The sequence below is a fragment of the Biomphalaria glabrata genome, chromosome 15 (assembly GCF_947242115.1).
Source record: "Biomphalaria glabrata chromosome 15, xgBioGlab47.1, whole genome shotgun sequence".
Taxonomy (NCBI): domain Eukaryota; kingdom Metazoa; phylum Mollusca; class Gastropoda; family Planorbidae; genus Biomphalaria; species Biomphalaria glabrata.
This window is the reverse complement of record NC_074725.1, coordinates 27,729,652-27,750,666: the sequence shown is the minus strand read 5'-3', so window position 1 is coordinate 27,750,666 and position 21,015 is coordinate 27,729,652. Positions and strand designations below refer to the sequence as shown.

At 31.9% G+C, this 21,015-nt stretch overlaps 1 protein-coding gene across 3 annotated transcripts in view; it reads left to right on the top strand.

Moving 5' to 3' along the window:
* Nucleotides 1-20,816, top strand: part of LOC106065974 (uncharacterized) — a 33,396-nt gene extending 12,580 nt beyond the window's left edge. Inside the window, exons 1-13 of one of the 3 annotated variants that reach the window (XM_056011817.1) lie at nucleotides 774-901; nucleotides 3,668-3,881; nucleotides 14,117-14,317; nucleotides 14,419-14,548; nucleotides 14,639-14,845; nucleotides 15,462-15,575; nucleotides 15,872-15,985; nucleotides 16,453-16,521; nucleotides 16,679-16,804; nucleotides 17,042-17,204; nucleotides 18,011-18,112; nucleotides 19,407-19,608; nucleotides 20,174-20,816. In XM_056011817.1, coding sequence (XP_055867792.1) covers nucleotides 3,697-3,881; nucleotides 14,117-14,317; nucleotides 14,419-14,548; nucleotides 14,639-14,845; nucleotides 15,462-15,575; nucleotides 15,872-15,985; nucleotides 16,453-16,521; nucleotides 16,679-16,804; nucleotides 17,042-17,204; nucleotides 18,011-18,111 — 1,410 coding nt within the window. In that variant the 5' untranslated portion in view covers nucleotides 774-901; nucleotides 3,668-3,696 and the 3' untranslated portion in view covers nucleotide 18,112; nucleotides 19,407-19,608; nucleotides 20,174-20,816. Of the gene's footprint in view, nucleotides 1-773; nucleotides 902-3,667; nucleotides 3,882-14,116; nucleotides 14,318-14,418; nucleotides 14,549-14,638; nucleotides 14,846-15,461; nucleotides 15,576-15,871; nucleotides 15,986-16,452; nucleotides 16,522-16,678; nucleotides 16,805-17,041; nucleotides 17,205-18,010; nucleotides 18,113-19,406; nucleotides 19,609-20,173 lie in introns of those variants that run through there. The other 2 variants (XM_056011815.1, XM_056011814.1) reach the window with 2 other exon arrangements.
* The last annotated feature ends 199 nt before the right edge of the window (nucleotides 20,817-21,015 follow it).

Genomic DNA, 21,015 nt, shown 5'->3' with positions numbered 1-21,015 from the left:
TTATAGTCTTAAAATCTTTAAACACTTTAACAACTCTCAAGACAAAATTTTTGGATTTTGTTTTGTAGGCCCTATATTGTTCATACAGTTGTGATGGCCAAAAAAAAAAAACAACAAACCATGAATTATAGAAACTATAATATGATGTGATGAAATGCCCTAGTGGTCTCTGTATGCTTGTGAAAGTTCGACACTTAACGCGGAGGCTGAAAGAAGAGTCCAAGCTTTTGAGAGTAAATGCTACAGAAAAATGCTGGTATCCGATGTCAGGAAAGAATTAAGACACGATCGAGTTTGTACTTTTACTAATCAATTCTCTGTATGGCAAAAAGGAAGAATCCAAGATCAATACAGTGAACAGACGAAAGCTTGGTCCTATTGTATGACAAGACTCATTGTCAAAAGTCATGCTTCAAGGTACAGTAGAGGGAGCACGAAGAAAGGGTCGTCCAAAGAAACAGCTGGCTAGACAACGTGAAAGAATAATGTACCGGCCTCTCTTTATGTCCTTCTAAGAACAGTAGAGGGATTTCGTTACGCTGTCACAGCACCCCTAGGACGAAAGTCAAGAGGCAGATGGTGAATGATAAAAAAAACAACAACGTAGGCCTAAATTAAATAGTTTATTAAAAAAAAAAAAGCCTCGTTGCCATTTTGTGCATCAACAATTCGTTTTATTTTAGAACATTTTTTTATTTCGGTAATCATGCATAGTGTATCTTTTTTTTTTAAACAAATTTTTGGGTTTAGCCAATCGGAAGTGCGTCGGGACAGATTAACCTCATCGCATATGGAAGCGACAGCATCATAGATCTAGTCTATCTACTAAAAAAACAAAATAGCTTATAATACAGACTTTAGCTACTACAAGCCATAACTTAAACATATCAACTGCTTATAGGTAAAAGTAAATAGTGTGCAATAATGATTATTAGATCTATATATAATATTAGATCTTGTCGTCTGTCTTCATTTCAAATTACTTCAATGATGGGGGAAAACGCTTTTTAACTTTAGTTTAGCGTGCGATGTAAAAAAACAACACGCGTCTTGAACTTAAATTATCGAAATCTCGGTTCTAGATCTAGTTTAGGTTGTTTAGATGCCTATTATAGATATCTATAAGTATATTTGCATTTTTTTTCTGCATTAGTGCACTCTTAAAATATAATAGATAGAAACTTGATTCTTCGTATCACGTATCTATAATCTAGTCCAGTGATTCCCAAAGTGGTCTATATAGACCCCCAGGGGTCTACGAAGACCTCCAGGGGGTCCATGAAAGTGAAAAAGTAAATTGGGGGTCTATGAGATGTCCATGGGGGTCTACGGTGGTGGATTTCATTTAAGCAAGTTATAACTTTAATTTTCACACTCCGTTAATGTAACTATTTCAAGCAGGTATAACTAATTTGTAATTTAGTTATAAATATTTGTCCTGCTATTGAAATGTAAAATTGTTGTATTTAATTTCAATACATATCTAAATAGTTACTTTTGTCTACATGTAACTAATGTTTAACAAAAAGAAATCTAGATTTTACATCATAGATTATTTATTTCCTTGGTTAAATAAGCGGATGTCTAAGTGCCTTTTTATGACCATATGAAACCAATTACACTGGAGGATTATTTGAGACGATGCTACCCTCGTAAAAAAATAATGGTGATAAAAAATTTCAAAAACTCAAAAATAAAGTTCAGAATAAACCCACACAATCTTTCTTCTATAGAAAAGATGGTGATTTGTGAGTGTCTATGATAAGATCTCTTTAACTATAGCCAAATATGGAAAACACTATAGATAAAACATTGATTTTACCAGCCATTGAAGTAGTTTTAAAAATTGTTTTACATAAACGTAAATATGTTATTATGCAACAAATTTCTTTAAGAAACACTATAGTTCAAGGGCACATCGTTGGGATGAGCCTTAAAGCTGCAAACTGCCTAATGGTCTTTCCTCCATATTTATCCCCAGGGCTGACCAACGAAACCTTTCCCATGTTTGGGTATAGCTGCAAAGCAGCAGAGGATTGAATTCTGTATTCCTTTGGCTTGGTGGGCTGCAAGTCAAGGCTAATGAGTCCCTCGTGCCAAAGCTTACTGATTTAGGCACCAGTAACTCGTCTTTGACCCTTCTCATGCTAGTGAAAACAATTCCGCGGGCCCAATATTTGAGCCAGATGTGAAAAATCAAGAAACACACTAGAAGCTGCTCTTTTCGAAAACGTTTAAAATGATATTTAAGGCAAATTGATTAATTAATTAATATTTAATGTTTGAAGGACTACTTCATAGAACAAAAAAATTCTATATGAAACATAATAACCGTAATAACGGATGATGAACATGCAAAAAAAAAAAAAACAACATTTCTAGTGTGTTTGGTGATTCCAGCAATACATATTTATTTATTTTTTTTTGGTTTAAATTTAAATTTTATCAGTCAAAAAAAAGATAGATCTCTTATCTTATCTTATCTTATCTTATATAATACAGACGTTACTTCAAAAAAGAAGATGATTACGTCCTACGCGTCATGCAGTTAGTCATGCATATTAACCAATGACTTAAACTCTGCCAAGTCACTGGTTTTCCTGGCTAGCTCAGGCAACCCATTCCATGCTCTAATAGCACTAGGGAAGAAGGAGTATTTGTACAAATTTGTCCTAGCATATGGGACGAGGAATGTGACTTTTACTGCACCTTTGAATTTCTTTTTCACTCTTCGACTCACTACACTACAGTTAGAAATAAGTTTTAAAAACGAGTTTATGAATCTGCATAAATGCAATATAAGTTAAGCAGGGGGTCTACCGAAAACCAGAAAACATGGCAAGGGGTCTACGAGACAAAAAAGTTTGGGAACCACTGATCTAGTCACATAAACTATTAAACTGTTTCTGTATTAAATTATTATTAATCATATCATCATATTATTATAGATATTATTAATTAATAATGAGTCTAGAATAATCTAGATCTACAATAATCTACATCTTTTTTTCTCATTGGAAGATATCATCTACTATAGAGTATAGTTATCGAGACTCTAAATCTAGATTTTATTTAAAAATTATATTTAACGTTAAAAATGAAATATAATTAATTTTTAAAATCTATAGGCCTACACAGTACATGTTTTAATGTATTAAATTGATTGGGTAATTTTAATAAGGCCCATGACTTAAACAACTTAGAGTTAGTTAGACCTAGTTTTTTGAAGTAACATCTGTATTTTATTAAGATAATTTAAGATTCTCAGATGTATCATCTAGATCTGTATTCTATAATATATGACATGACAGTATGTTGAACAGCTTGGCAAACTTTGAAAGACACAGGTACATGACATGTTGAATTTTTTTTTCTTAAAAAATGAAATCAATCAATGTTAAAGTAGATATCATCATCATCTGTCCCTTGACTCTTTCAAAACTCTTTATTATTTAGACTTTTATCTATAGTCATGCACAGTCTAAGTCTAAGAGTCTAGTGACACATAGCAAGGCGTTGACTATAACTCAATGTCATCCACAAAAAATGTTTTTAACATGAGATCTAGATCCAGAACTGGAGTGCCTTACTTTCCCAGACCTAGTGCAATTATTCTTTTCTGCTTTTCACAAAATTAAATAGTCTCACTTTTTTGTTCTTTAAATAGTGGATCATCTAATTTGACTTACAATAAAAATGTCATCCACCTCAACTCACCGTCGCAGATTAAAGATAGAAAATCCAGAAAAGTATAATGAATTGTTGGTGAAGCAGAGAGCAGCCACAAAGAAGTATCAACTAAAAAAAAAGAGAGAGTGGGAAGAAAGTACACATAGCCAGCTGGAGATAGATGAATACAAGGCTAAGAAAGAAAAGAAAAGGTAATATTTGTAAAAATAGCCTGTTGCAGATAGGCCTATATCAAAAAGACTTTAAACTTAGATGAGAAGCTGGGTGTATCTGGATCCAAACTAGTAATATATTATTAGTCTCTCTTTCAATAGATATGTATAGATGGCTGCCTGGTCGTGTGGTATGAGCGCTGGACTGTCCTTTGGTCATTTTGATGGTCCTGAGTTCATACCCCTCCCACTGCCATCCCCTATCATGTTTCGGGAGGATTGGGCTAGGGTGTAAGTTATCTTCAATCTTTCTCTTTCATATTATCCTACAAACAATAAAGGACCCACAACTCCCTATTATAGCATATGCACAAATACTTCTTAGGTCTATCTATTGTAGCCATCCATCTCTCTGCATTATTATGGCCCCCAATATTTTCAAATGAAACACCCCTTCCCCAACACATGTTTTGGCAGTTGTATTTTCTTATGAAGCAGCTGTCCTTGAATTCTAAAAGCACATTTATATAACTGTATCTGATACCTGTGCTGCACTATTTTTGAAATAGTTGGTATATGTGCTTATAATATCACCTGGAACACTTTTAAATCCATCTTTAAAATGGCCTGAATTACAACGCTACCCCACAGCAAACACAGTTTTCTAGACCCCAGATTCTAAGTCCCCTTTATTTTTGTTTCTTTCATCATTCAATTGAACAGCCTGCAAACCCTTATTATGGAGTATATAGACAAACATTTCTTAGGCCCATAAGTTGTAGCCTTCTTATCTGCTTGCATCATAATCCCCCCCCCCCCAAACACACACTATTTTTTAAGGAAACGCCCCCTCCCCCAACAATACACTTTTTAGCCTTAGTTTAGTTAGTGAAACATCTAATATTATAATTTAATTACATAATTGTTTTGAATCCTCCAATAGAAAGCCCTCATTCCCAACATCAAACTTTTAAGCCTTAACAAAAACCATGTTACATCTAAAGCTTTATTACACTGAATGACAAACAACTACACATATAGTAAAGATCACGACACGAAATATAGTCAGTACACAGTCTAACAAATGTAAACAAACATTAGGGGCGACAATCAAATAAACAAATTCACGAAACCGCCCCATTTTTTTGTTATCATTCAAATGAATGGCCGTTAAAGCACAGTTTAAACAAAGCATATCCTCTCAGCTTATAATAATGCACCCACAATACACACATTTTGTACCCGTAAATAATAAAAGTAACAACAAATATGTATTGCTTGAATCATTAAACACAGTGGACATTTTTTTTTCTGGGTTTATCATCCGTTGCTACGGATATAGGAATTTGTTGTTCTATGTAGTAGTCCTTCAAACATTAAATTATAATTTATTTATTAATTTGCCTTAAGTATCATTGTAAAAGTTTTGGTAAAGAGCAGTTTCTTGTGTATTTCTTGATCTTTCACGTGTGGCACAAATAGAGTCCTTGAAACTGTTGTCACTAAGGGAGATGGGTCGAAGGTGAGTAACTGGCTTCTAAACCAGTAAGTTTTGAGCAAGAAGGGCTCATTAGCCTTGGCTTGCTACCTTGCAACTATACCCAAATATACAAAAGCTTTCAGGGGTCAACCCTGAGGAAAAATTAGTAGCTGGAGACCCTTAGGCAGTTTGCAGCACTCAGTGCTACACCCTGTCAGAGCCTGCGACCCTGGTGATCCGAAACTGTATATATGTCGTTTGCAATGAATTATATGAAGCATTTAATTTTATAAATCAAGCCACTGATGTGCCTTTGAACTGTATTGTTGCTTAAGAAATTCTTTTAATAATATCAGATGTAGGTTTGTACAAAACAGTTTTTAAAACTAAAACAGCTGGTAAAATCAATGTTTTATCTATAGTTTTTTCCGTATTTTGTTATAAGTAAAGAGATATTGTAAGACTATCACAAACCATCATCTTATCTATATAATGCTGAAGAGTAATTTTGTGGCTCTATTCTTTATCTTTGAGTGTTTGAAAGTTTTTCTAATCTGTATCTATTTTGTCTGGTTGGCATTGCCTCAAATGATCCTCCAGCGTAATTGGTTTCATATCGTCATAAATAAAACACTTAGCAACTGCTTGTTTGACAAGGAGGGAATGAATCCCAACTTAAAATAATCAACACTGTACAATCTACATTTCTTTTTGTTAAAAATTTGTTACATTTAAACAAAATTAAGCTCTTTAAATAATAATTTTTAATTAAATGCAAACATTTTTTCATTTGAATAGCAGGATAAATATTTAAATGATCAACTAAGGTACAAATATATATTATTGTATAAAATAATTACATTAATGGGATGTAAAAATTAAAGTCACGCCCTGCTTAAATTAAATCTATAATCGTAGACCCCCTTGGACATGTCATAGACCCACAATTTATTTTTTCACTTTCGTAGACCCCTTGCAAGTCTTCATAGACCCCTGGGGGTATTTATAGATGTCACTGATGTATTTTATATAGTATTGAATGTGGCTGTGGTTATCAATGTAGGCGTGGTGGTGACATTGGGTTCTTGTTACAAATCACAGAATAATGAAATGACGCTGGGTGTAGCAGACACAATAAGTTTAATCTAACACCACATAGTGAATACACCATACAGTTCGACCCAGGAATGGTCAGTATTAATCCAACAGTAATATACGAATATCACAACTTAGTACTTATTCTATAACCAACTACTTTAAACATCTAACTCTACTGCTTATATCTTAAGTGACTCAATACAAGTGCTTGCTACAAGATCTCTATGTGGACTGACTGCCTTTTACTCTCTGGTTCACCTAAGGTCAAAAGTGTTCACCTTAGTGCAACATGGGTTGTGAATAAGATTCACAATATGGAATTAACATACACAATACAGAATTAGGGTTTCTACTCTATGGCACCAACTTTGAGGTGGTGACATTACCTATCACCCCCCTTTTGAAAAAAAATTTTGAAGAAATTTTTTTCAGCTTGACGACATAATTATCATAAGTAGGATCAATTGGAATTCTTGGGGTCTATGAAATGTTCAATTGCTGAGTTCAAATAGAACTACAAACTTGCAATAAAATATATAATATGACAGTGTTACACAAAATATTTGCTGAATCAAAAAATTCATACAAGGGCAAAATTCTCTAATTCATCATATTCTTGTAAGGCAATTCAAATAATTCTCTGAGTCAAATACTTAACGTCCCAAATAATTCTTTACATGTAGTTCTAATATATACATCAATGTTCAAATGTGTTCAATATTTACAAGTCTTTTCATAATAATATGTGCAAAGTGTGACGAAAATTTCAATGACAATCTCCTATGTCACAATGTGAAAAATTAATACAAGTTTTTATTCACAATATCTATTTATAAAAAATCTTTGACACTATAGAAATGTTAGAAGTCTGGTTTTTTGACACCAATAATACAATATGTACAAATCATGTAGAAAATGTTACAAGTAAGTCTCAATATGTAAGTGATAAGTATAGAAAAATTCAAAATATATGTGTCAAAATTCAAGATCAAATTGATTAATGATCATTGTTACAAATTCAATGTATCTGTTTACTTCAATATGAGGTTTGACATCTCCATAAAAAATTGTTGTGCATTAATATTACACAAGTAAATATGTATAATTCAAGTATCAAAATGTTTGCTCAAAAGTATCAACATGAAATCAAAATAAATAAGTGTCCTTCATAGTGCTTGTTACATGCACCTAATGTTTCAATTAAGTATTTCTCCATATGACAGTTCAAATAATTTGTAACTAGTAATGGCAAAAGTTTAATGTTACATTGTTTATCAAATAATTATTGTGTACAAAGTTCAAAAAACTCTTTGTCGAAAAAAACTTCAACTGAGAAAATGTGTCAGTTGTGATACAATCTTTGAGGTTACATTAATTTGTTCAAGCATATACATACAAGCATAACATCATAATGGTTTAGTTGTATTTATTTTAATCTGTTGTGAAAAAAAATGTGTAAATCCAATTTAAAAGAATAATATCAAGTGTCTCTTTCAGTACTTGAAATATCAAAAAGTTTGTACAACAATTTTCTTGTTTACATCAATGATTGTTACAAAAAATATAGTCCATAAGAATAGTTTGACAAAAATGTTTTCAAAAAATACAAGTGTATGTCAATATTTAATTACACTAATTGACATTGAATAAATAAGTTACATTATGAATCAATCTCCTTTTTCAATAGTATTGAAAAATGTGACTAAGTTATATAATTGTGATAAATGACATAGTAAAAAAATTCCAATCTTGTTTACAATAGCTGTAGAAAAAAAAATTTTGTCCAAGTTGTTCTCAATACAATGAGAAAAAATAATGTTTACATTGTATGGAAAAAATTAAGCTAGGTACTGAATAAGTTGGGAAAAAATTCAATATTTGTTTACATTGTTGAGTACAAAAATGTTATTCTTGTTGACAAAAGAATGTGAAAAAAAATGTAGGTTACAATGAAGTAATCAAATTCCAAAGTTTGTTTACAAATAGAGTTTTTTTTAAAAAAATGGTTTCTAGTTCAATGTTTACAAATAGTACTCATTGTTTACAAAATAATGCTCAATGTTTACAGAATAATGCTCAATGTTTACCAGATGCAATGTATTAAGTCAACAACACTGATGTTAATTGTGAGTCCCTTAATTGGTGTTCCGTATATTTTATGTAATAACTCTTTGTAATGGCCAAAGTTTTTTATTTGTACCCACATTGACTCTCCAAGTTCTGGATGTTTCCAAACTTTTTTATATCCAAAATCACAAGTTATTTCTTGTACTATTTGAAAAATTTCTTTCTGGAAATCACAATCAGACAGGTCATAAAACCATATTGTTTTATGTATTACTGGCTTTTGATGCACTTTAACTTTTGGATAAGATCCAATAATTACTGGACTGATAGTATTTTCAAGTATTACAACTTTTATTTTCCCTTTTATAAATGGTGATTTGATTTCAGCCATGGCAGTTTTACATTCTATCTTTCTAGAGTTTGGTAAGGTTACAATGGCTATATCATTCAAATAATCTTCTTTTTCTACTAAATTGGGCTCTACAAAAGTGATTGTGGATTCTTCATCAACTATGCATACAACATCCTGATAATTGACTTCTAGATCATATACTTCTATCTGTTTGCTATTTTTAAATGTCAAGGCTAATATTTCCTCTGTTATTATTACTTTAGGTGAGCTAGTGTTAATGTCATTTTGTATTTCTTGTTTTTCAGCTTTATCTTTATCATCTATTTGTATTTCATCTGTTTGTATTTCACTATCATTTGTTTGTGTGTTAATTGTTTGGCAATCTTTATTTAGTTTAGATGCTTCTGTTAGCAAATGAGTTTGACATTCTACATCTATTTTATTTGCATTTGTAATTGACTGATTATCTTTAGTTGCTTCATGTATACTGACATTGTTGTAATCATGTGAATTAGTAGTTGATGCTAACTCAATGTTTTCTTGATTCACACTATTAGCCCATTTTACTAAGGCTTCTTCTGACAGTTCAACTATATTCTCTATGTTCCCTATAATTAGTTCTTCAGCTGGGTTGTTCATTACTATGGCTTTGTATTGACCAGTGAACCATGGTGATTCAATGAAAACTAATGCTGTTTCACATTCTTCCCATAAGTCTTTATTTGCATAAGTCAGTTTGACCTTGTCTTCAAGTATCTGTTCAGGTTTTACTAGTGATTTCTTCACAATGATTGAGGTGCAGCCGCTGTCACGTAATGCATATACCTTAATGCCATCCACATAGGCAGGATACACTTTTAATTTGGCTACCTTTGTCTGTATATATGCTACTGTTTCATATTCTATTGGTCTTTCAGTTGCTACAGCTGCCATGTTTTGTCTGGTATGATTGTTATTGTGGTAAGTATGTTGTCTATCTTGAAATTGATCTCTTCTAGACATTCTGTTGTTTTGCCATCTTCTGTTTGTTTGATGTGATCTACTGTTAGTTGGACTGTAGCTTTGCCATGTTCTTCTGTTATATTGTTGTTGATAGGATCTATTATAGTTAGGACTGAAGCTCTGGAAAGTTCTGTTATCTCTTCCATATTTATGGTTTCTATTTACATATTGCTGTTTTTCTGATGCCATTCTCTTTCTGCACTCTGCTTTGGTGTGACCCAATATACCACAGAAAAAACATTGTATGCTCTTGGCATATTTAAATTTATTTGTAGATCTTGGATGGTTTTCTGTCACTGTTGCAGCTACATTGTACAATTCCCTTTTGTCAATGGTGATGTTTGGGTGTGAGTCTTTGTATGTTGTTAAGTTTGATATCAATTCAGCTTCATTTTTTATTTTTCTCTCCTTCAGGAATGAGAATGCTGCATCTGTAACATTTATTAGCACATTCTCAATGAGAAAGAAATCTAATATCTGTTTGGGGTCATCTAAGTTACAGTTTGCGAGTTGTAGCCACTTTGTCATGTTCTGGCGCATGTCATGTATTGTTCTTTTTAAATCTGTATTCTTTGCTAGTTTTATTTCCCTAAAAAGTTTTCGATAGTGTTCCTCCGTTTTGCCAAAATGTTCAATAAGTCTTTGTTTTACTGTGTTGTAGTCTTTTCTTTGCTCCATAGTTAGTGTGTCGATGATGTTTAGTGGTTCACCTCTTAGGTTAGCTAGAAGTTGTTGAGCCATTTGTGCACTATTCATATTTGCTGTTTGACAGATGTATTCAAATTGAATTATGAAATTTTCCAATGTGTCTTCTTTTTGGTCAAAGTTCCTAAATTTGCTATGATACTGATGATGAGATGAAGTTTGACTTGCTGAATTGTCTTTATTTTCTTTTGCTAGCTTGGCCATTTTTTCTTCATGTTCTTTTAATTTTATTTCATGCTGGCGTTCTTTTTCTTTCTCTAAGTTTTCTTGTTCTTTCTCTCTCAGTCTTCTTTCATGTAGCCTTTCTTCCCGTTGCTTGTCTTTTTCTACTCTAATTCTGTCTATTTCAATTTTAATGAATGCAGCTCTATCATCTTCTTTTAACTTTAGTTTATCCACTATCTCTATTAGTTTTTCATACTCAGCCATTTTCAAAGATTCAAATTAGTAATATAGTTAATTAATAGATATGTGTACACTAGGTAGTTGTAAATGAATATTGTACGATAAATAATTATTATAGCTCAAATAGTAATTGCAGGTAATAGTAGATATATATTTTGTGCGAAACAATTGAGGTTATGAGGTATCTTAAATTATTCTTGGTACTTTGTCTAGTTCGTAATGTAATACTTTACTGATCAATTATGTGATTATGTATTTTTAGTATCTCCACTTGCAATGTAAAAATTTATTGCAACAAGTAATTCACAATTATGTGAGCCTTATTAGTCTGATAAATAGTGATCAATGTATCAATAGCATCAAAATAGTTCAATGTGCTCAAAGTATATATTATATACAATCAATCTTGTCACAATCTCAAATCAAAATATATCACATAGTGTATCAAGTGTGTAGTGTAGTGTTGATAATAATAAAAAATAGGTTGAAATAAGAAGTAAAATAAATATATATATATTAATAAGTAATTAGACAAACATAAATACACTATAGATACTAAACAGTCTGCTTTAAAGAGACATTACAAGATAGTAGAAATAGTAGACAAAAGAATTACAATGAGAAATAACAATGACGCAAAAGAAAATTCAACAGATGTACACAAGACGATATCAATACAAGAGTTTAACAATATGATAGATACTTAACGAAATACAAACTTGACTAATACAGCTATACTAGCAAGTATTTACTTTATCTAAAGAGTCCCTACCAATACCTGGATGCTTACTTGAAAAAAATATAAATGCTCAGACTCAATAGATAATTAAATTTAGTCCCTAAAGTCAAATGTATATATAAATACAAATGTAAACAATGAAAAAAATTGTGGTGTAGTTCAGAGAGAACTAATCAATATTCATTAATACTAAAGGGTAATTAAAGTTACTTCCCTTAAATATTCACTTGATGCTTGACTTGTACATAAAGTTCCGGTGATGCTCCACATAAAATATGTCCACAGTACAGTTCATAAGTAATCCACTTGCTAAATCCGCAGCACAACGGTACAGTTCATAAGTAATCCACTTGTTAAATCCACAGCACAATGGTACAGTTCATAAGTAATCCACTTGTTAAATCCACAGTACAATGTTACAGTTCATAAGTAATCCACTTGTTAAATCCACAGCACAATGGTACAGTTCATAAGTAATCCACTTGTTAAATCCACAGTACAATGTTAAATGATACGGTACTCAAGCTCTTGAACAATAGTAATCCAATAGATACTTCATATGTTTGACAGATAATCCATTAAACAATTCATATAGTTGACAAGTAATCCAATAAATAATTCATGTGCTTGATAGGTAATCCACTGTTTCGTACAGTTGCTGAAACAAATATAAATAACTAAAAATGACCTTAGGTAGTGACGACAAGAGAGGTCTAAGAGTAAGAGCGCTTTCTTATTAAATGTGCTGTTAGACAGCGACAATAGGAGTGTGTCATTAGAATTATGACGAGCACTCGATGTAGATGATTCTTGAATATGTCAGCTACTTCGACTGACCATATATCAGCTGTCTTCAAACGATGACTTGAATGACTTGTAGTACTAGATTTTCACCCACATCGGTTGTAGTATCACGGTTGTCTAGTTTCACCCACACAGGTTGTAAGATCAGGTTGTCTCAGCATATCATGTTTGATCTCTTTCGCTTAGGATGTTAAAGTAACTTTGAACAATGCTGTGCTCCTAAAGCTATCTCAACTGGTGTACGAAAAAAATACAACCACATAAATCAGGCTTCCAGATAAATGACACTTAGGACAGTAGTCAACTGGAAAAGTTGAAAATACAGCTCAGACAGGAACAGTTCAAATTGTTCATTTCATCACAGATGAAAAAAATAGCTTGCTAATGGTAACTGTGTCATGGCAGGTCAACATGACATGTAGTAGTGGCTCTAGATACAAGTGTGTAGTCAAAAAATTTAATAAATTCTGGATTAGTTGTAATTCATGTAAAGTTCAATCTTGAAGTACAAGTTAAAATAGTAGGCACAGTTCACTTTCAATTTCAGCTCTGTTTTCTGTTAGTAGTGTTAGACTAGCTGAAGATAATAATAATGTCACTCTTGGATCACGTGAATCTCACTTGAAAAATTGTGTGCTGGTCTCAATAAATGTAGATCTAGGTCATCTCTATAATGTTGAATGTGTCGCTGAACGACCAAATGAGAAAAATAGTAGAGTCTATAATAATCAGGTTTTAGCTTTCTTGCTCGTTGAGTGGCGTCATGATTTGTGTAAACAAATATTTTTTAGAGTTACTTTTCCATGTGTTAACTAAATAGTTCACTTGCCAACTTCAAAAATATCCGTATAAATGTTACTGTAAGTAACTGTAGTATTAAAATACTTCTGACAGCAATAGAAAAAAATTCTACACTTGTTCCTCTGGTGCTCATAAATCCTTTAAGTTAGCAGTTCTGACTTCTGACATCATAAAATATTGTTTGCTGACACTTCTGACACTATTCTGACACCAAAGATGTCATTTTCTGACAATAAATGACTTGCACTTTGGACACTTCTGACACCAAAAATGTCACCGGTTTATTTTATAAATGTCACCGGGTTGTTTTATATGTTATGAATGTGGCTGTGGTTATCAATGTAGGCGTGGTGGTGACATTGGGTTCTTGTTACAAATCACAGAATAATGAAATGACGCTGGGTGTAGCAGACACAATAAGTTTAATCTAACACCACATAGTGAATACACCATACAGTTCGACCCAGGAATGGTCAGTATTAATCCAACAGTAATATACGAATATCACAACTTAGTACTTATTCTATAACCAACTACTTTAAACATCTAACTCTACTGCTTATATCTTAAGTGACTCAATACAAGTGCTTGCTACAAGATCTCTATGTGGACTGACTGCCTTTTACTCTCTGGTTCACCTAAGGTCAAAAGTGTTCACCTTAGTGCAACATGGGTTGTGAATAAGATTCACAATATGGAATTAACATACACAATACAGAATTAGGGTTTCTACTCTATGGCACCAACTTTGAGGTGGTGACAATAGACTACTTTGGGAATCACTGTTGTAGATTGCAGACAATCTGACTGGTATTTTACAGACAGTATTCAAGAGACTATTATTGGAAATCAAAGACACGGAAGTCTAATGAAACACCAAACAGTGCAGGTTCCACTCCAAGACCTGCGCATGATAAAAAGAGACCCAAAGATATGTCACCAAATGAGCTAAGGAAATATCAATCAAGCCAGAGAAGAGCTCAGCGAGCAGCTTTGAACCATCAAAAAAAAACTGCTATAAGGTACCGTAAGCGATTTAAATACAAAAATTATTACTATTTTAAATTAATATTCTTCTTTTTTTTGTAAACCTGAATGTTCTTTTTTTGGTTTGTATCTGCAGGCTTAAAAACAGAGAAAGGATGAGAAAATCACGTGAGGAAGCTAAGCTGGCTAGAATTAGTAGTAGTCCTGTTGCATCATCAGATAGAGTTACACGTCTCAATCAATCAGCTTACATTCTGAATAATAAAGTAATTTTTCCCCTGAATTTTTTATTCTAAAACTCACTATACCCACAATATTCTCAATAATTCTAATGTTTTTAATTTGTTTGCTTTCAGTTGAAACCAAAGAACATGAAATATACTCAGGCATCCCTTAATCTACTCAATCGTAGAAGTCCAGAGAAAAAACACGCTTGCCAATCTCTTTTCAACACTAAGAAGCTAGAGAATCTGGACATAAAAGAAGAGCTTGGCATTCAACTGCAACATTCAATTTTGGAAGAAAAAGAAGAAATATCTAAACCTGTTCACAATATGGTGCAGGTTAGAGAAATTTTGTTTGATCATGATTTTTTACAAAGCTTAAATCCTGGTAAAAAAGAGAGTACACCTTATTTTTCCCACACCCATTATCGGATCAAGTTGAAACTTAGCACAGTTATTCATTGGCATAGACATGAATCAATAATAATAATAACGTAATAATAATAATCAATAATAAAAAAGGAACCAATTAGTCAATTAATTATGGGTAATTATTTTTGTTCATACCAACAAGGGAAACTAGTCCTTCAGTATTCACAGATGTGGCTAAATTTGATGGTTTTAGTCCCCTTAAATAATTGTTAACACTATTTCTCCCTTATGCATTCTCTGATCAAGTTGATACTTCAAACAATTATTTATTGTACCTAACAGAACATGAATCAATTAAAAAAAAACAACAACAATTAATCAATTAATTATTGATAATTATTTATTTAGTTTGATATTGAATAAGGAAAATAACTTGTACATTATTGATAGATTAGTTTTAAGGGCTGAGTTGTTCCCCTTTAAATTGGCTTTGTTTTGTTTTTTATATACTTTGCTTGTTAACTTAATGAAATGAATGTTTTTATGTAAATTATTAATTGTCATAATATTTATATATACTAAGGAGTCAGATAATCTGGACATAAAAGAGGAACTAGACATTCAACTGCAAGATTTCCTTTTGAAAGAACCTCATCAAGAAGAAGACATTTCTAAACCTGCTCAAAATTTAAGTCAGGTTAGAATTTTTTTTAAAATGCTGTTGAACAGCATATTTTTTTATATTATATAATGCACAGTGCGCTATGATACAAGGTTTTTGTGTGGACATTGGGGGCGAGGCGGTTTTCTGGGGGAAAGTTTCTCTGCTGCCTTTAGGCACTCAGCCAACTCACCTCAGCTCATGTTAGGATTTGAACTCTTCCATGATAGGTAGCCAAGTGGTTTATATCATTGAGCCACCTTAATTTTTGACTTAATAAAGTGCAAGTTTTTACACAGTCACTAATTGTCTTAATATTTGTACATTTTAAGGAGTCAGATAATCTGGACATAAAAGAGAACCTAGGCATTCAACTGCAAGATTCCATTTTGAAAGAACCTGAACAAGAAGAAGAAATGTCTAAACCTGTTCACAATATAATACAGGTTAGCCAAAAAATTATACCTTGATTTTTAACTAATGTTTTAGTACAATTACTAATTTTTGTAATAATATTAATAATAAATCTTGTCTTCAAGTCTGAGGATGGGAAGGGGTGTGCAGTATTTCATGTGGCTATACGTCATATATGTAGCTGTGATCTATATATTTTGCCACATCAAGTGCAGACATTTTCCTTATCTGCAGGTGGTTGATTTAGGTTCTTTTTTTCGCTGTCTAATTATATCCTCAGTAATGGATATCGGTTTGGTCTCAAATGTTTATCCTGCTGCCTTTCTAAGAAATCTTAGCTGTCTAGTTTGGAAGCTGACAGGTGCTATCTCTTTTTTTAAAGTGGTTTCTTAAAGTATTTTCAATTTTTGTCATAATATTTGCACATATAGTTTTTCTATCTATATGATGATGTGTTACGAATTGAAGCTTGTTGTTAAAAGTTATTTTGTACATATAGAGAACATCAGAGATGGAGCTGTGTGTTATGAGACTACAACTGGAAGAAATCCATAAAGAGAAACAAATTGTAAGTTGTTCCCCTTGATGCTATCTTGCTAGATGGAATAGACTAAAGATATGTTTATTCTTAAGTATAAAACACATCTTCTCTATGTGTTCAATAGGGAAGAAAAAAGTTTCAGGGTATATTCAGGATTTCCATTTTATTGTTATTTCCTCTTTAGTTGGAGCACAAGATGGCTGAAGCTGAAGCCAAATGGAAGTCATCAGAAGAAGACTACAAGTCACAAATAACTAAATTGGAAGTGTGCATGAAAGATCTACAGGAACAGCTCACGTCTGCTAGGAAGGTAATATTAACAATAAGAGTAATCTTTATTATCCGTGAGGAATTTTGTTTTATAATTCTGCATTACAATATATTATTAAAGCAAACATTAAAGTGAGCAGGGACAGATAAGTTTGCAGTATCTATTTCTGGTTTACAAAACGGTTTAAACAAAGGGAGGATTTAAAAAGAAGTGTATTGGTAGGGATGTTAGTTTTAGATCATCAAAAGTGGTTTTAAAAAAAATACATATTTTCAGTCAATGAAACAAAGCAGCACGCTCGACCTGGAGATGGCAGACTATGAGCGCACTTTGTCCACACTTCACAATCAGGTAGAGGAGAGGGACAAGAAGATTGAGGAGTTAAAGGCAAAGCTGGACAAACTTGACCAGAGGATTACTCTCAAGGAGACAAAAATCAGTAAGAAAGATTATTTTAGCTTTGTTAGCTTATATTATGTGTGTCTAACATAATTTTATTGATTTAAGTCATTTTTGACAAATTTTTAGCTAATGCAAAGATATGCAAAGAAGATTTATGAGTCACCATTGACCTTTTTAAATATTTGTATAGAAATCTTTTTTGGTATAATTAAAGTCTTAAAATCACTCCAAGACAACTTATAAACAAGCAATAGAAAAAAATAAATAGCTTTTAAAACCAAAGCTTATCAAAAGGGAAATAAATGTAAAGGTCATCAGTTTCTGTGGCCAGTGGTTAAAGTGTGGGTGTCTTGTGACCAGCATAATGTTCTACCGCCTTTACTTTTCAATCTAACATCATGTACCCATTAGAGCTAGGTGGATACTCAGGAGTGCCCTAATAATCCACGCTTTACCACTCTGCCACTGCCCTAATTGCTGATTATTAGAGATATTTTCCACAAGGGTTTTGCATTTATGTATTTGTCTGATCTAGTTAGTTTTCATCTCTTTGCTGTGATCAATTTGAATGACTTGTCTAACACAAGAGTACATAAGGAGTGTTGGAATGTCTGTAAGATAGAGATTCATTATCATTTTAAAAAAACAAAAAAAAACATTATTTTATAAAATATTTAGTTTTTTTGTATTTGCTAAGTGTATACAATTTTAGATTTTTACTTTTTGTTAAATGTATACAATTTTAGGTCTTTACTTTTTGTTAAGTGTATACAATTTTAGATCTTTACTTTTTGCTAAGTGTATACACTTTGTAATCCTGTATTTCTGGTTGCTTTTCTGCAGGTTGGAAGAATTTCAGAAAGACAAAACAATTCAGTAAAAGAACTAATGGAGAAAATCTTAAGTCTAGAAGATCAGAAAACATTTCTGTCACAGAAACATAAGGTGAGAGAAAAAGAAATGCAAACTTTTCATATTGCATTAAAGCTATAAATAATATTAATAATCTTTATTATCCTTGAGGAAATTTTTTTTTACAAATGTAGATTACAAAAAAAATAATATGTTCTTAATTTTGTACACTAGCACACAAGAACAAGAAATCATGTTCTTTTCAGATATTTTTTTTGGTCTTATGTATTTAGCATTGCTAAAGAGAGTAGATGATACATTCTAGGCTTAGTCCATCTTTTTGTTTTAATATGCCAGTCATTTTCATAGATGCAATGTAACTTGATGATGTCTAGATGTTGGCTATCTTCCCAATCTGTCTGCTATTTTATTCATTGCTAAAACTGTTACATGCTGCCTCATTCATTGCATTTAGCTGGAATAACCATGTGGACTACAAAATTGATTTGGCTTCAGCAAAATTTTGTCATAAATGTTTTTTTTTTTTTTTTTAATACTAACAAGCAAAATATTAAAAAATCCTTAAAAAAAAAAATAATACAAAGCTTATCTAAGGAAAACAACTCTGCACTTAAAGCTATACCTCCCACAAATGTAGAAGTTATTTCCCTTGCTCAATTAAAAAAATTACCAATAATTAATTGACTATTTGATTAATTTTAATTGATTCATGTTTTGTTAGGGCCAAGAAATAATTGTTTTAATTTTCAACTTAATCTGAGATTGGTTTTGGGAGAAATAATATATCTAAGGGGATGAAATCCTACAATTTTAGCCTTATCTGTGAATACTGAAGGATTAATTTCCCTTTTTGGTACTAAGCAAAATACTTAATTACCAGTAGTTAATTGACTTATTTGTTAATTTTTAAAAATTGATTCTTGTCTTGTCTATGCCTAGTTTCTCTAGATCCAAGACGGGTGTGGGAGAGAAATAATGTGTAAAATCTTTTATCAGACAGGCAGAGTGAGTTGACATAAGCTTCGTAAAAATGTACTTTTTCTATCTTTGAGCAATCAGTAAAAAAAAAGGTTTCTTCCTGAGTTAGTTTTGGAGTTAAGAGCAATGGTGTTATTTTTAGACAAGTGAGCTACGTCTGCTGCATACCATTTTACTTCATCCAAAAGATGTCAGATTTTCTTGAGAGATATACAGAGATTATTGCTATATTCCAATCAACATCATGATTGAAACTAAGTCTTTCAATTTTATGCCCTGCTGCACTAAATCCTTGCCAAGGTGTTACATTTAAATAATTGATGGTACCGGCACTTATTCTGGTTCAAAACATTTATTTCAATGTATATTTGTTTGTCTTGAACATTAGGTAAGTGTGAAAGAGGACATGAGAGTGTAATAGAACTACTTCAGAAGCAGATGGAGTTTTCTGAAATGGATAAAATTCTCTTGCAGAGAGATACAGAGCCTCAGCATAGCCTAAAAAGATAGAGAGGAGGTAGGAGGAGAGCACTCCTAACACCACAATATCTATCCCAGTGCACCCTGGCGAGGAGAGACAGGAAGGGGAGGTAATGTTTTACAAATTGAAGATTGATTTATACACTTTCTTGCTTAAATAATTAGTTTTTATTTCTATTACACAAAGTTGAATTTCAAATTAAATCATGATATGAAGGATCCATGATTGACACTGACGTAAAAAAAAATTAAAGACTATGAAAATTGCTTGACCATTCGTTATGTGCTGTCATCAAGATGGGGTGATTCAAATCTGCCTAGGTTGTTTGGGCTAAGCTATAATTATCTTATGGTTGAAACTTATAAAACTAGACAATTTCTTCAGGTGCCAGCTCTGACTTTATTCTTAGTCTTTTTTTTTTTTAAACTTTAACCTTTTTCATAAGGCTGCTTTCCTTCTACCATTTCTTTCCATTAAGCCTGGGATTGTTCTTTGTAAGAAAATCCTGATTAACAGTTAGGTTGATGACATTTAGTTTGCATCTTTTTTTTTTATAATTGAAGTAACCAAAAAAAAATATTTTTTTAAAACAAATTCATTCAGTTTATAACTTTTGACAAAAAAAAACCCAGTAGACTGAATTTGTTATAAAACCTTTCTTCTAACAATTGCAGGTGACTTACAAGGTCAATAAAGTGCACAGGGTGCGGCATATTTCCACAGGTGATCTGGACTGATTGGAGGAACCTTTGGCATGAAAATGTACATATTTTCATGCATGACAAACAATTTACTTCTTCATTTATTCTATTTGTTTCATGGTAAAGAAACTTGAAAATGTAATCAACTTGTATCGATACAATCCTAGCACTGTGAAAGGAGTTAGACTTTATCTTTATGACCAGTGGCTATAATAACATGCTGGATAACTTAATTCTTGTGTCATGTGTAAGATTAATTTAAACAAGGAAATAAATCGTGCTATTTTAGTTAAATTTCTTCCTGTAACTGACTATTCATTGCATATTTGAATGTTTTGTATGATTACTGTTGAATAGAGCATATAGAAGTTCTTTGAAACAAAGTCTATTGTCTTTCAGAGAAAGTAATGTCCTCACGTTCTATGTTAGGGGTTGAGCAGTAAGGTCATTATTGTATGTCAACTTGACCACCATGTAAACAATATTCCTGACTTGACTTAATTCTTTGTGACACACTACAGTGTTACTATTATGGTTTTGTTTTGAACATTTCAATTTTTGCTGTGCAAAATAATATTTATCTGATTTCGACATAAAATTATTACTGAAATTTTAATGAAACAAAATGTTTTTGTTTTTTAAAATGCAGTTTTTTTTTAATGTGTGTCCATTTGTTTATAATCAATTGTTTAATCCTGTTCTTTGTAATGTAAAATAGTTAATTTAGTAGTTGATTGTATCTATACTGTCCAATATGTTTGTTTAGAACAAAGAATGAAAGAAACTTAATTAAATAAAAAAAAAAAAAAAAAACT